Source organism: Nicotiana attenuata, unplaced genomic scaffold, assembly GCF_001879085.1.
Source record: "Nicotiana attenuata strain UT unplaced genomic scaffold, NIATTr2, whole genome shotgun sequence".
NCBI lineage: Eukaryota > Viridiplantae > Streptophyta > Magnoliopsida > Solanales > Solanaceae > Nicotiana > Nicotiana attenuata.
The window spans coordinates 219,654-231,932 of NW_017670422.1; the positions used below are offsets into that span (position 1 = coordinate 219,654).

At 36.2% G+C, this 12,279-nt stretch overlaps 2 protein-coding genes across 6 annotated transcripts in view; both read left to right on the plus strand.

Moving 5' to 3' along the window:
- The window catches only part of LOC109239207 (phospholipase SGR2), a 29,019-nt gene extending 20,316 nt beyond the window's left edge, over positions 1 to 8,703 (plus strand). For 3 of the 5 annotated variants that reach the window (XM_019405731.1, XM_019405732.1, XM_019405733.1), the window contains 7 exons: positions 851 to 953; positions 1,033 to 1,126; positions 1,212 to 1,274; positions 1,985 to 2,033; positions 2,220 to 2,323; positions 5,493 to 5,539; positions 7,729 to 8,703. In XM_019405731.1, coding sequence (XP_019261276.1) covers positions 851 to 953; positions 1,033 to 1,126; positions 1,212 to 1,274; positions 1,985 to 2,033; positions 2,220 to 2,323; positions 5,493 to 5,539; positions 7,729 to 7,966 — 698 coding nt within the window. In that variant the 3' untranslated portion in view covers positions 7,967 to 8,703. Of the gene's footprint in view, positions 1 to 850; positions 954 to 1,032; positions 1,127 to 1,211; positions 1,275 to 1,984; positions 2,034 to 2,219; positions 2,325 to 5,492; positions 5,540 to 7,728 lie in introns of those variants that run through there. The other 2 variants (XR_002069861.1, XM_019405734.1) reach the window with 2 other exon arrangements.
- A 1,010-nt stretch (positions 8,704 to 9,713) lies between these two features.
- On the plus strand, positions 9,714 to 11,240 carry LOC109239201. The gene has a single exon (XM_019405723.1). It carries the CDS (start codon positions 9,714 to 9,716, stop codon positions 11,238 to 11,240), a length of 1,527 nt encoding a protein of 508 aa, XP_019261268.1.
- Positions 11,241 to 12,279: the final 1,039 nt, after the last annotated feature.

Below are 12,279 nucleotides of genomic sequence, written 5' to 3' on the forward strand. Positions count from 1 at the left end.
TACCTCGACCTATGAAAATTTATATCTACTCATGCTACAATTAACCCAGACCAGTTCATTATCTTCTAATTAAAGCGCATTCGTATTGTCTATTCACTATACCCTTCAATCTCATTAATCATGTGAATTAGAAGGAACTTGACTAATATTGTGGCTTATAATATTTCTTGCCGGTATTAAACTTTCGATATCCAATTCAATCTCATAAACAGCGTGATCAAAATTAAAAGAAATCGCTACAAACCCAAGTAGAATCAAAGGAAGGGAAAATTTGACCTTTAAGTCGAAGAGTGCTTTCACGGGTAGCAATTATGAGGTGAAATTTCCTTCTTCAGTTGCATTGTCGTGGTTCGTTCTTTTGAAACTTTGATTGACGGCTACTGCTGTTTATTTTTGTTTTTTTCTTGAAGCCTTTGGCTTCATTCCTCTAAACCCTTTTGAATGTTGCAAGATTGTTTCTGGTGGGCTTCGGCCCTTTTTGTTCCATTTTTTTTCGTTAGCTAAATGACCAATTTGTCCTCGGGTTAAATTATGGGGTATTACATTACTTGAGTAACATTAAAAAATGTTTGTCAACTCCTCCTGGTGCATTGTGTTGCCTTTAGTTTTGCAAGTTCCAAGTACCCTATGGATCCTATAAACTCTGTCTGTTGGCGGTGGCTGGTGTCTTTTGATGCCTTGTTTACTTTATATGGGAGATACCTAACTCATTTTCTTTTGTTGGTACTAGGCAACTCAAGTTTGGAGTATGAAATATTCCAGTTCTTTTCTTCTCTCTGTTAAAGATGGTGGTGCATCTGGTTGCACTTAGTTATCATTTTTTATTTTCCGTTTTATCCTGGTATGGCAGGCAAGGGGAAAGATTACTGGGAAGAGGATAACATACTCGAAGAGATGCCAGCTTGTCGACAAATGTTCAACATTTTCCACCCTTGTGATCCTGTGGCATACAGGTTTCATAGTCGACATTGTTGCTATGTTTTGTCAATTTTTTTGTTATACAAGCTCATGCCTGCTTCTCTCCTATTTCAGATTAGAACCACTTGTCTGTAAAGAATATCTCAACAAACGCCCCGTCATAATACCCTACCACAGAGGTGGGAAACGACTGCATATTGGTTTTCAGGTAAGGCCTCCATAGTTACATAATTAACGTGTTAGGTTCCTTCTACCATCTGTATTAATGTGCATCCTGTTACTGTTTGGTGCAGGAATTTAAAGAAGAAGTAGCTTTGCGTTCACAGGCTTTCGCGAACAATATAAATTCTGTAAAGGTGTGTTTTTAATTTTTCTCCCTAGTTGTTTGTGTTACGATACATGTACGTAAGGGTTGTATGTTTAATTGAGACGATAAGATTTTATATCACTCATTAAGAAGTTTGATGTCCTGTAACGTTGCAAAGATAGACACTTGAAGAGTTAAATCTATGGCTTGCTGCTAATGTCTTATGCTGGTTGAATTACAAATGACCTTAACAAATTCCAGAATAGCTGTTTAAAGCAGAGATCCTCGTATGACCTTACAATATCAATGAATGGCTGGTTAAACTAGAGATCCTTGCTGACTTGATTGCTTGAAATTGAGAACAGTTATTTGTTTCGTTTTATATCAGCTTATTGTTGAAACCATGAACTGAACGACTTGGATTATGCTTCTATAACTTGATACTCTCCATCCAATTATCTTGCTGAAAATGTGGCTTCTTCATATTTAGCTTTTTGCTTTTTTTCCCCACAAGTGCGATGCTTTGAATCTTTAAATATCATCATATCTGCAGGGGAAATGAGGTTTCCAGGTTTTCTTTTTTCGTCCTTATTTGGTTGGTGTGGCATGAACTCATCTGTCATTCAAAGTCATTTACATAAGATTGGTGGATTTGCTCGTTTTAGTGTTTAGCCTTATTTTCTATGGTTAGTTTATGGTTTTTCGATTAGGTCTCACGATGCCAATGAGTTTTGGATCTTAATGACAATTTTTAATCAGGTAAAGGTGATTACTCTTTGTCAATCAAGATACAACAATGGCGAAGATGGTAATAGAAGCAAGCATTTCTTATTCGTCTGCTTTCTTCATTTTAGATTATAGAAGTTCCTCTTCCTTTTTCTCAGTCACAGAAGCTATCAGCTCTAAATCAAGCTGGAGCCTCCATCTCCCCAAAAAAACAAAAACACACTTTAGCTTCCTATCTTTCTAGGTACTGATGTGGCACTTTTTGCAGAGGAGTCCCAAGAGTACCAGGAGAAAGAAGAGAGGTCGTATGGTTCAATTATGATGGAGAGATTAACTGGAAGTGAAGATGGTCGAATAGATCATGTTTTACAAGTACGTTCATTCGCCATAGACCTTGAAACAATTGTGCAATTAACATTTTGTCTTCCCAGCTTCTTGTGCAATTGAAGGCTTACTACTTTTTGTGGGGTCTTTCTTTCTACATGGCTTTTCTTCTTGATTTTTCTACCCTTTCATTGTTTTCACTGTAGCCGTTCTAGTCATTTGGTGTTCATACCCTGATATGTATGCTTCATAGATGCGGACACCACTGGCTTGTATTCATGTGTTCCCTTAAATAGCAATTTACAATGCCAAGTTATCTTTCGTTTATAGTCACACATTGGTTTATGATTTGTTGTTGTATCCTTATATAATTTAGACGATTTTCACCTCATGAGCCAAGTTTTGGGGTTGAGTTAGGCACAACTTCTATTTTCTTAACATGGTATTAGAGGGATAGTTAGGTTCAAGGTTCATTTTCTTAAGATGGTGTTAGCGGAAACACATGTATTCTTGTTTACCCAATGTTGGACCCCCAATGTTATGTTGTCCATGTGTGGGGAGTTTTAAATATCCCAAATTGGTTGAGGGTATAGACTGTTGTCTCCTTATGGTGCTGAGCAATTCTCATATTATGAGCTAGCTTTTACGGTCGATTTAGGCCCTAGGTCCATTTTCTATCCATGGCCAGACCCATCCTTATTCTTGATTTACCAAGTTTGGGCTCCCGTGCTATTTTATCTACGCTCTAGAAGCCCGGTGAAAAATTGCTACTTGCCATTTGCTTTTCCCTAGAAAAAATAAAGAATAACTTCTAATTGCTCATTTGCAGCAGAAAATCTTTCATAAGAAAAAACTAATTGTCGAGTTCCCACATCGGTAGGGATGTAGATTATTTGCCTCCTTATATGTTCTTGGGCAATGCTTAGTGGATTGTTAGCTCTGGCTACACAACACTGAAGGAAATTTTATCCAATATTTAATTCATAGTTTAGGTGTAATTTTTTTTTCTACTTGATAGTCCTATTTCATTTGTTCAATTTTAACTTGACCAATCTTATATTGGTCACAGTTAAGTGGAGAAGGGTAGAATGGCAGACCTATTATCCTCCGAGTTTCGAACCGTGCACCACTAGCCCTCGGGGATTTTTTGGTTACTGGAAAAAATCAATTCCTAGCCGATTAAAATCCCAACCTCTTCTAGTTTGGTTTTTGGCATAAAATCGTTGACAGATCAATTGAGAATTGAATCTAGATTGCAGCTTAGGATGTTATCCAGACTTCTAGAGGTTTTGGCCAACATTGTAGACGGAGCTATGCAAGCAATTATTTGAAGTTCTATATTATCTCTTTTATATTTGGGAAAACTAATTAAACTTCATAGAATTCTTTTTTCTTTTCTCCTTAATTAACTATTGCCAAAACCAATGAGTACTCACGGCTATCTGTTGGTGTCTAAAACAAGATTGAGCAAAAGCACTGTTGGTTTACTTTACTCTGGATCTCGAAGATTTTACTACATAAATCATCGAGTACCTCTCTTTTCTTGTTCATCTCTTGGGTTATTCACTCTAGGTATGGAGTACAAGGAGTAGTAGTTTGGACAGGGACTAGGCTGATGAAAGGACCCTCCATCTTCAACCTTGAGGTTGGGGATCTGAATCACTAAGCGAGCAATGTGAGGCAGGGCCACTGTTGACTCCTAAGTCGAAGCAGTTGAGGATGTTAGCAACTCCATTCAGAAAATCAAAATGAACTGTTTAGTACTTCTCTTTTTTGGTGTAAAGAATGCCCTGTAAATGATAGTAACTCCGTACTTGATATCATAGAATCCTTGTAAGTTTTTGTAGTGGGGGATTCTTTTACTTTTTTGGGGATGTATTCTGTCACTTTTAGCAGCACAAACTTTGTGCTGTTTTATATTTATAAAATGTTATCATTCTAAAAAAAAAAGTCGAAGCAGTTTGGTTGGTGGGGTTTACCATATCGAGGGGGGGGGGGGGTATCCCCGAGGAGAAGAAATTTGGACCCGTCCTCTTCTCTTGCAAACTTACTTAAACGAGCTAATGAGCTTTGTAGAGCTTTCAGAAATCGGACAATTATCTCCTTTGCACTTATTAGTTTCGCGAATGAGCTTTGTAGAGCTTTGGGAAATCTGACAGTTATCTCCTTTACACTAATTAGTTTTAGCAGGAGGTGGCTTTGCTGTTTTAAATCCAAAATAAACTTGATGGCTTTCATAAGTTTTGGGAGTTCACATTCTCCACATGTGAAATAAGGTGGTGAGCATGTCACTGTGACTTGATAAGCTGGACATTCCAAGCAGAATTCTCAACATTGAGTAATTATCTGGTTGAAGATACAGAGCAAGTGGTGAATTGTAGAGTTGCACAAGTCCCAGTTACATTAAGGAAGGAGATCTCTATTAGCTAGTTCTCCCCATTGGGTTTGCATGTGCCAAGGTAGGTGAAAAACTGTTTATCCAAGGGGAGTCATACAAGAGAGTGCTGACAGGCTCACTGGCTCAGATAGGGAATGGATTGAACAGAATTGTTCTCCATAGTGACTCACAGATGGTGAACGGGTCGAATTGAATTGGTTCTCTACATGTTTACTGTTGCTTGACTCAGCTTTTGTAGAAGCTTTATCACCTAAAAAGGGCAGCCCAATGCACTAAGCTCTCGCTATGCGCGGGGTCCGGGGAAGGGCCGGACCACAAGGGTCTATTGTACGCAGCCTTACCCTGCATTTCCGCAAGAGACTGTTTCCACGGCTTGAACCCGTGACCTCCTGGTCACATGGCAGCAACTTTACCAGTTACGCCAAGACTCCCCTTCAAGCTTTATCACCTAACTATATTACAAATTCTTGTACACTCAGAATTGGTAAATTCTCGCATTGAATGGAAAACAAAATATTCTGCTTTATTATCTGTTAATGTTGTGAACTTCAGTTCTACATCCAAGTTGTTGTTCTTTTTGAAATTCACATGATTGTAAAAATGAACTTAAGTCTTGTAGCCGTTTCCAAATCCACATGACTAATTGAACTTCATTTTCTGTGTGTACATCAGTTTTTTTAATTATAAATATGTTTGTACATATCATATGGTTCTTCGTATGTGTTTCTTTCATTAACAACTGGCAGTGTCCGTGCACACGTTACTGTATTTATACTTACCAGTCCCAATTGCCTTTTGTTTTTATCTGTTCTTTCGCAGGATAAAACATTTCGACATGCATACATTTCAACCCTTGGAGCGCACACGTAAGTATCCTTATCAACCTAATAGAGTCAATTAAGTCAATTGCATGTTTCCTCTCAATACTAATTGAAAGTGCTTTTAGAAACCATAAACTTCTCTTTGCACAAATGAAGAAGGGGTTGTTGTTCTAAAGTGTTTTAGTGAGAAATAACCTTCTCTATGTTTTCAGTGTCTTTTCATATTTTAAAACTTGTATAATATGCAAAATGACAACAGCTCTGGAGGAGTCTGAACTAAGTATTAGAGATAGAAGTGCTTAATGGTTATGGCAGTTCAACCAGTGTCAATTTGCTCCACTACTTAAGGTCCTTACCCTAGGAATTTCCAGTACTTCTCGTTAAGGAACTCTTTCAAATCTTTGCTTGTCATAGTGGACATTTTCTGTAACTCAATATAGTTTTCTTATGCAATAGGAACCCTGATAGACTCGTTAATTAAAGATCTCAAAGAAAAAAATATGAATTTCTCTGCTTTGTGGCTGTGTCAATCGAACTTTTTGGAAGCAAAATTTGTCCAGGACGGTTTCGTTGTTGGCTGGAATGCATGTTTAAGTCAACCATCCCTGTCAATCATAGAGCTCGGTCGAGCAAAAGTTTGGTCAATTTATTCTAGAAGCTTTTTCTTCCTTGTCATCTTCATTACCTACTGTTCTTGACTAGTTACTCGGATATGGATGTGGGCACCCGACACGGGTGTGGATCTAGAAATCGGATTTTTCATCATTTAGATCTTCGGAAAAAAAAGCATATTTAAATTGGTTTTCCCTTGAATTTGTTTAGTTTGCTAACCTGAAAGTAAGTCATTGTATAACGAAAGTTAACTTGTGTTCAGACATGAATTTCACTTGGAATAAGAATGAGTTTTCTTAGTGAAAACCGTTATTTCACTTAAAATACTCATCAAATTTTCAACTTCAAATCAGTGTTGTCAAAGGCGCGCTTAAAGCGCGCTTAAGCCCTAAAGCGAGGCTCAAAACATGTTGAGCGCTTCGCCTCGCTTTGCGGGCGCTTCAGTGCCCCATCAAGGCTCTCGGGCATATTTTTCCTTGCCAATGAGTGTAATCCTGAAAATGCAACACTGGATAATTGATATTTCACTTTATCGTTATTTTTTCTTCAATTTTTTTGTCCATATATTTGTTATTCATGCTTATAATTATTGGTCTTGGACTACATATACATATTTTTACTTTTTCTCCAGTTGCGCTTTTTTTCATTAAAGCACACACTTTATTTGCGCTTTACGCTTAAAGCCCCAACGGGCCTTAGAGCTTTTTTGCGCTTTTCGCCTGTGATAACACTGCTTCAAATTCTCTATTTCAAGTAGATATGGACAAAATTGTAGAACGAACATTGGTTTGCAAATAATATTTGCAAATAATGTATTTCCAAACGCCTACTTAATTGAGCAGTTAGCTAATCAGAAAACGTACATTTGACTTTCTGTGTATAATGAACCCTGACATATTCTAGTAGCATGTATGTGGGCTTTTCTTCTTATTCTCCCTTGTTTGTTGACCATGGAGAATGTGGTCTCATGTTGCCTATCCTGTATGATTTTCTGGCTTCGGATTCCTTTAGGTGATTGTTGAAGCTTCTTGAGTCATAACCAACATTTCTTTTGAACAAGCTTGGTATACTTACATTGTTGCCGGCCTCTCAGACATCCTTGGACAACTCTGTTAATAGTCTCATATTTTCAAATGCCATTTGTTGCATTCTTCTACATAGATGGGGAGGGTTTTTAAGAAAGCTGAATCAAACTTGGCCATATAATAAGCTTTTTTAGTTTAGGTTTTGCTGCTTCAAAATGTTTGGTATAGTTTTTACTCTTTATTTTTTGGATAACGGTGGTGTTCAGGCAATTTATGCATACCTCAACTAATCCATCGGGTACCTGCTACCTCCCACCAGCAAAAGTATATCATTATCTACCAAGAGTAGATGGATATGAGGGAATATCACCTAGGGTTATTTGCCTCTACTAGGATTTGAACCCTTCCCTCCTATGGTTCATTTTTACTATGTTGCAGATCGTTTTCTTGACGAGGCATTGTCAGGTCAAAAATGCTTGCTGACCCATAGAATTTTGTTTAATGAATTTTGTCTTTACCGCAGCTTTTGATAGCAAAGATTTTCCTCTTGTTCTATTGTGAATTGATATTTTTCAAATGATTTACTTTTTTTTACAGGAACTACTGGAGAGATAATGATACAGCTCTTTTTATTCTGAAACACTTGTATCGGGAGATACCAGAGGATTCCTACTCGTCCCGTGAACCTTTGGAGGGAAAGTCAAAAGATAATAGTAATACAGGGGCCTGGTGTGATCAAAGAGAGGAGGCTGACGAGGAACTTCCGTTAACATTTGCAGACAAAGTCACTGTGAAGAGCTTCTCTCAGAAAGCCCGAAAAACTCTGAAGTGGTGAATGATGCTGATCTCCTAACCAATTCTGGATTTGCTTCAACACCAACCGGTAAAAGCACAAATTTTTCCATACCAGAGCTCAAACAAGGAGTGTTGAAGGTATACTTACCATGTACTATGCTCAAAGTATCCTCCATTTGCTTGGTGGGATCATTTCTGAACCATGTTCTGGAGAATATATTACACTGGTTTCAGAATTTGATGTGAACCGAGGCATTTCTCCACATCTGCGATGTTCAACTCTAGTATCAGACTGATCTCCATCTTAAACGGAAAATGAGGAACATAAGCAAGGTCCTCCAGTGTATACGGTGAAAGGGGATATGCATAGCGACTCGAGCCATTTGTGAATACTTGTTTTTAGTTGTAGATTTCAGGCATTGACATGTAAATATATGTGGCTCTCAGAAAGTTCTAATGTGCAACTTAATTTGTATTTTTTATTGTTATTCCTCGTTGGACATTTCCTCAGTTCTTTTTTAAATCCTCCATTATCCGTATCAGAGATGGCTGGAGCATGGGTTCAATGTGTTGTTTTCGGCATAGAGTGGATATTAAATACTTAACTTATAATTTTAGAAGTGCAATGAGTATAGTGGTAAGAATCTAGAGGTTGAAGTCATTAAGTTTAAATTTCAGACTTGCCCCTCTTTTCCCATTTTCCCTTCCCTGTATCCTAATAAAATGTTAAAACTCCCAACTTATGTTTTGTTATTCTTGTAGTACACTTTTTTATTATTATTGTTATTATTATTATTATTACTATTGTTGTTGTTGTTGTTGTTGTTAGTTTTTGTAATTGCACGTGTATGTTTAATGACATTTGAATTTAAACTGAGGATGTTGCTTCCTGCACCTACAGTTGATTTGTAGTGTTTTATTTTGCTGTTATATATAAGTAAACTGATAATTTATTCAACTCCAGAGTTCCAAACGACAGAGCATTATGTAGCGTGCAAAAAGTATTCTGGTAACAAGTATTGCCTTTGTTTTGTTGTATACTTCTCAAGCAACCAGCTTCTCTAAAATCGTACTATATTAGAAGTACGATATAAGAAGACAGTTAACCTACAGAAAATATAATCACTATTGTTCCTAATAAAATGTTTTAAACAAACCTGATTTGCAATCATTACTGGTTCATTATTATTTGTATTTGATGTAAACGATAGTAACTAACTATACTTATATTTTTGGCATATTTTCTTCATAAAAAAGGTAACTAATTAAGTAGTATATTTTATTCTCTAGTCCGGAAAGGGAATTCAAGAAAAATTACTAGAACGTAATACAACATAAAGCAAATTTTGAAACCACTTTGTCACTACATTATAATCTCGGGAATTCAAAAGCTTATATCTAGTTTACACAGTAGCTAGCTGGTATGTGGGATTTTAACCTTATCGCTCATATGATTGAATTATAAGAATATACAAATTAAAAGGTCTTAAAGGGACAAGAAAAGGTAAGAAATATATAGGAGGTTAGAGAAAATGACAAGGACAGAGGTTAAGAATGTATTGTTGAGTACTTGTAAAATGTTTTGAAACTGAACTGACATGCAGCTCTTATATGATGTTTGATCTGATTGGATGAAAAAGGTAATTGAAGGGCTAAGATGAATTAGTACTTCACAAGTACTAAACACAAGCATCAACTCTACAAGTCTCTCAAAATGGTAACAGCAAAATTTTTATAGAAAAGAAGTGCTTGAGTTTATGTACATTTGATAATTCATTAGATTAAAGATGGTTCTGTTGAATAGGATTTCTGATGCTTTACAAGAGATTGAATCCAAGAAATGTGGCCTACGAAAAGCACTTTTAACATTGTTGTTAGAATGGAAAGATTTTGAACAACACTTGGATTTGAGCCAAACATGTTTTCAAGAATGCTTTTCCGAGCTCGAATCAAGGGAGAAGCATCTGTGTTCTATTCAAGAATCAATACATGAAAGTTCAAAGGAACTTGAATTAATAAGAGAATCACTAAACAGGAAGCGCAAACAACTTGAGGATAAAGAAACCGAGATTTTAGAATATGTTGAAGACTTGAAACTAAGAGAGGCCAAATTCAGTGTCGTTCAAGAGGAGGCTGTCAAACAAGTTCATCTCAGAGAGGAGAAATTGGACGAGAAAGAGAATTTGATTCGAGGTATTTTTGCCAAAGTGAGATATGAGCAACAAAAATTTGAGAATGTGATTGAGAAAAGGCTTAAGGAGATTGGTATGAAAGAGAAGCAATTTCAGGAGCGCGATATCAAAGAAGACAAGTTGAAGCAACAAGATAATGTAGGCTGCAGTGAACAGAAACCAAAAGAACTTGACTTGAGCAAAACTATGAAAAGAGAGAGAGTAACAATGATGGAGTTCAATGTAGGATGCAGCAGGCCTTATTGTTCTGAGAATCCCTTGAAAAAGTCTAAGGCAGAAAAACCATCTGAATACAGTAAAGAGGAGCAAAATCTTAACCAAAGTATACACGAGAGAGACATCATGTCGGGCAAGCAAATAAGTTTTTCTGATAGGAATGTCGACTATGGATCAAAATCAGACACAGACAACGATAAGGATGTCATAAGTCTAGAAGTACATTGTCCTCGCGCAGAATTCCATGATTTTGATAAGGATAAAGAAGAAGGAAATTTTGATGTCGACCAAATTTGGGCATGTTATGACAATTTAGATGGTATGCCTAGACTTTATGCCCAAGTAAAACAGGTATTTACTCCTACATTTAAGTTACAAATGGTCTGGTTAGAGGCTGTTGATTGGACAAATCATGACTTACAGGTTATAAGTTGTGGTAGATTTAGAATGGGGAGTTCTCTCGACGTTTCGAATCGTTATATATTCTCTCATCAAGTGAAATGCAAAAGGGAAATGCAGGGTTATTATCTGATATATCCTATGAAAGGGGAGATTTGGGCCGTTTACAGAGACTGTCGACAGTTTAAATATGAGATTGTAGAGGTTTTGTCTGATTTTGTTGATGATGTTGGTGTAAAGGTACATTATCTGGAAAAAGTCAGTGGATTTATGAGCATTTTTAAAAGGAGAAACTGTGGAAGTGAGTCATTTGTGATAGCAGCAAATGAATTATACAGATTTTCTCACAAAGTTCCCTCCTTTAAATTGACACAAAATATAAGAGAATGTTTGGTGGATGAATATTTTGAACTTGATCCTGCTTCTCTACCTAATTATCAAGATAATGCATGTAACAAAATTAAGGTTGAATCTGAGGAAGTCGATGATGTCTCTACCTCCAAATAACAAGGAAATGGAAGACCTAATCTAATTATGAGGTAACAATTTTCATTAGAAATAACATGAGTTCTTGAAATTATTCATATAATACATGTTACCATGACAAAGTTTAGTTTCATATTCAGTACCTATGTTGTGCGGACTCTCCAAAATGTAGCCGCACCCGTGTCGGATCCTTCAAAAATGTACTACTTTTGGAAGATCCGACACGTATCTGGCCACATTTTCGGAGAGTCCGAGCAACATAGTTCAGTACTGCTAGATGTATGACATTAAAATGAGAGATTTGAATTCGACGAACTCCCAGTGCAACTTGTTTTGTAGCGTAAGCAGTGGCGGTGCTACATTGAAACAAGCGGCGTCAAGCGACATCCCTTCGCCGGAAAATTATACTATTTTGCTAGATAATTTTTTTATTTTATGTATATTTATTATACGTTAACTCCCCTTGATTGTATCTAATTATTTATTGAATTATTGACTCAATAGCTTTTTTTCCTATATTGTATGCAGAGTACTAAAGGAGATTGGCATATTGGGAAAACTGAAGCTCTACAACTTGGATGCTAACACAAAATTGCTTACCTTTTTAAGTGTGAAGAATGATTACATATTATAGTGTAAGTTAACTCTTACATATATGAGGAGTTCCAGTTGGACTTGACTAAGCATATGGTCTCATGTAAATTAATACAAAATTTATGTAAAAAATACTATAAATTTTAACCGTAATACATATTTCACAACTATAAACTTGACGTGCTATAAGATAGAAATTAAGTAGGCATAGTTTATGAAAAAAAAAAGTAATATTTAGAGTTAAGTTGAAATATCGTATTTGGAATTTGAAATTATGTTTGGACATGGATTTCACTTGAAAAAATGTTGCAATTTTGTGAGTGGGGAAAAAAGTTATTTTGAAAATTTGAAAAAGTGGTTTTTAAAAAACTCATCTTCGAAAAATTTTGAAAAACTTGCAAAATTTCATGGACAGACACATTTTTAATTTTTTTTTTTGAAAAAAAGGAAAAAAAATATTATGGAC

Bases quoted from the DNA above. Each gene is read 5' to 3' on its own strand.
- LOC109239201 (XM_019405723.1), top strand. From the start codon at position 9,714: ATGGTTCTGTTGAATAGGATTTCTGATGCTTTACAAGAGATTGAATCC.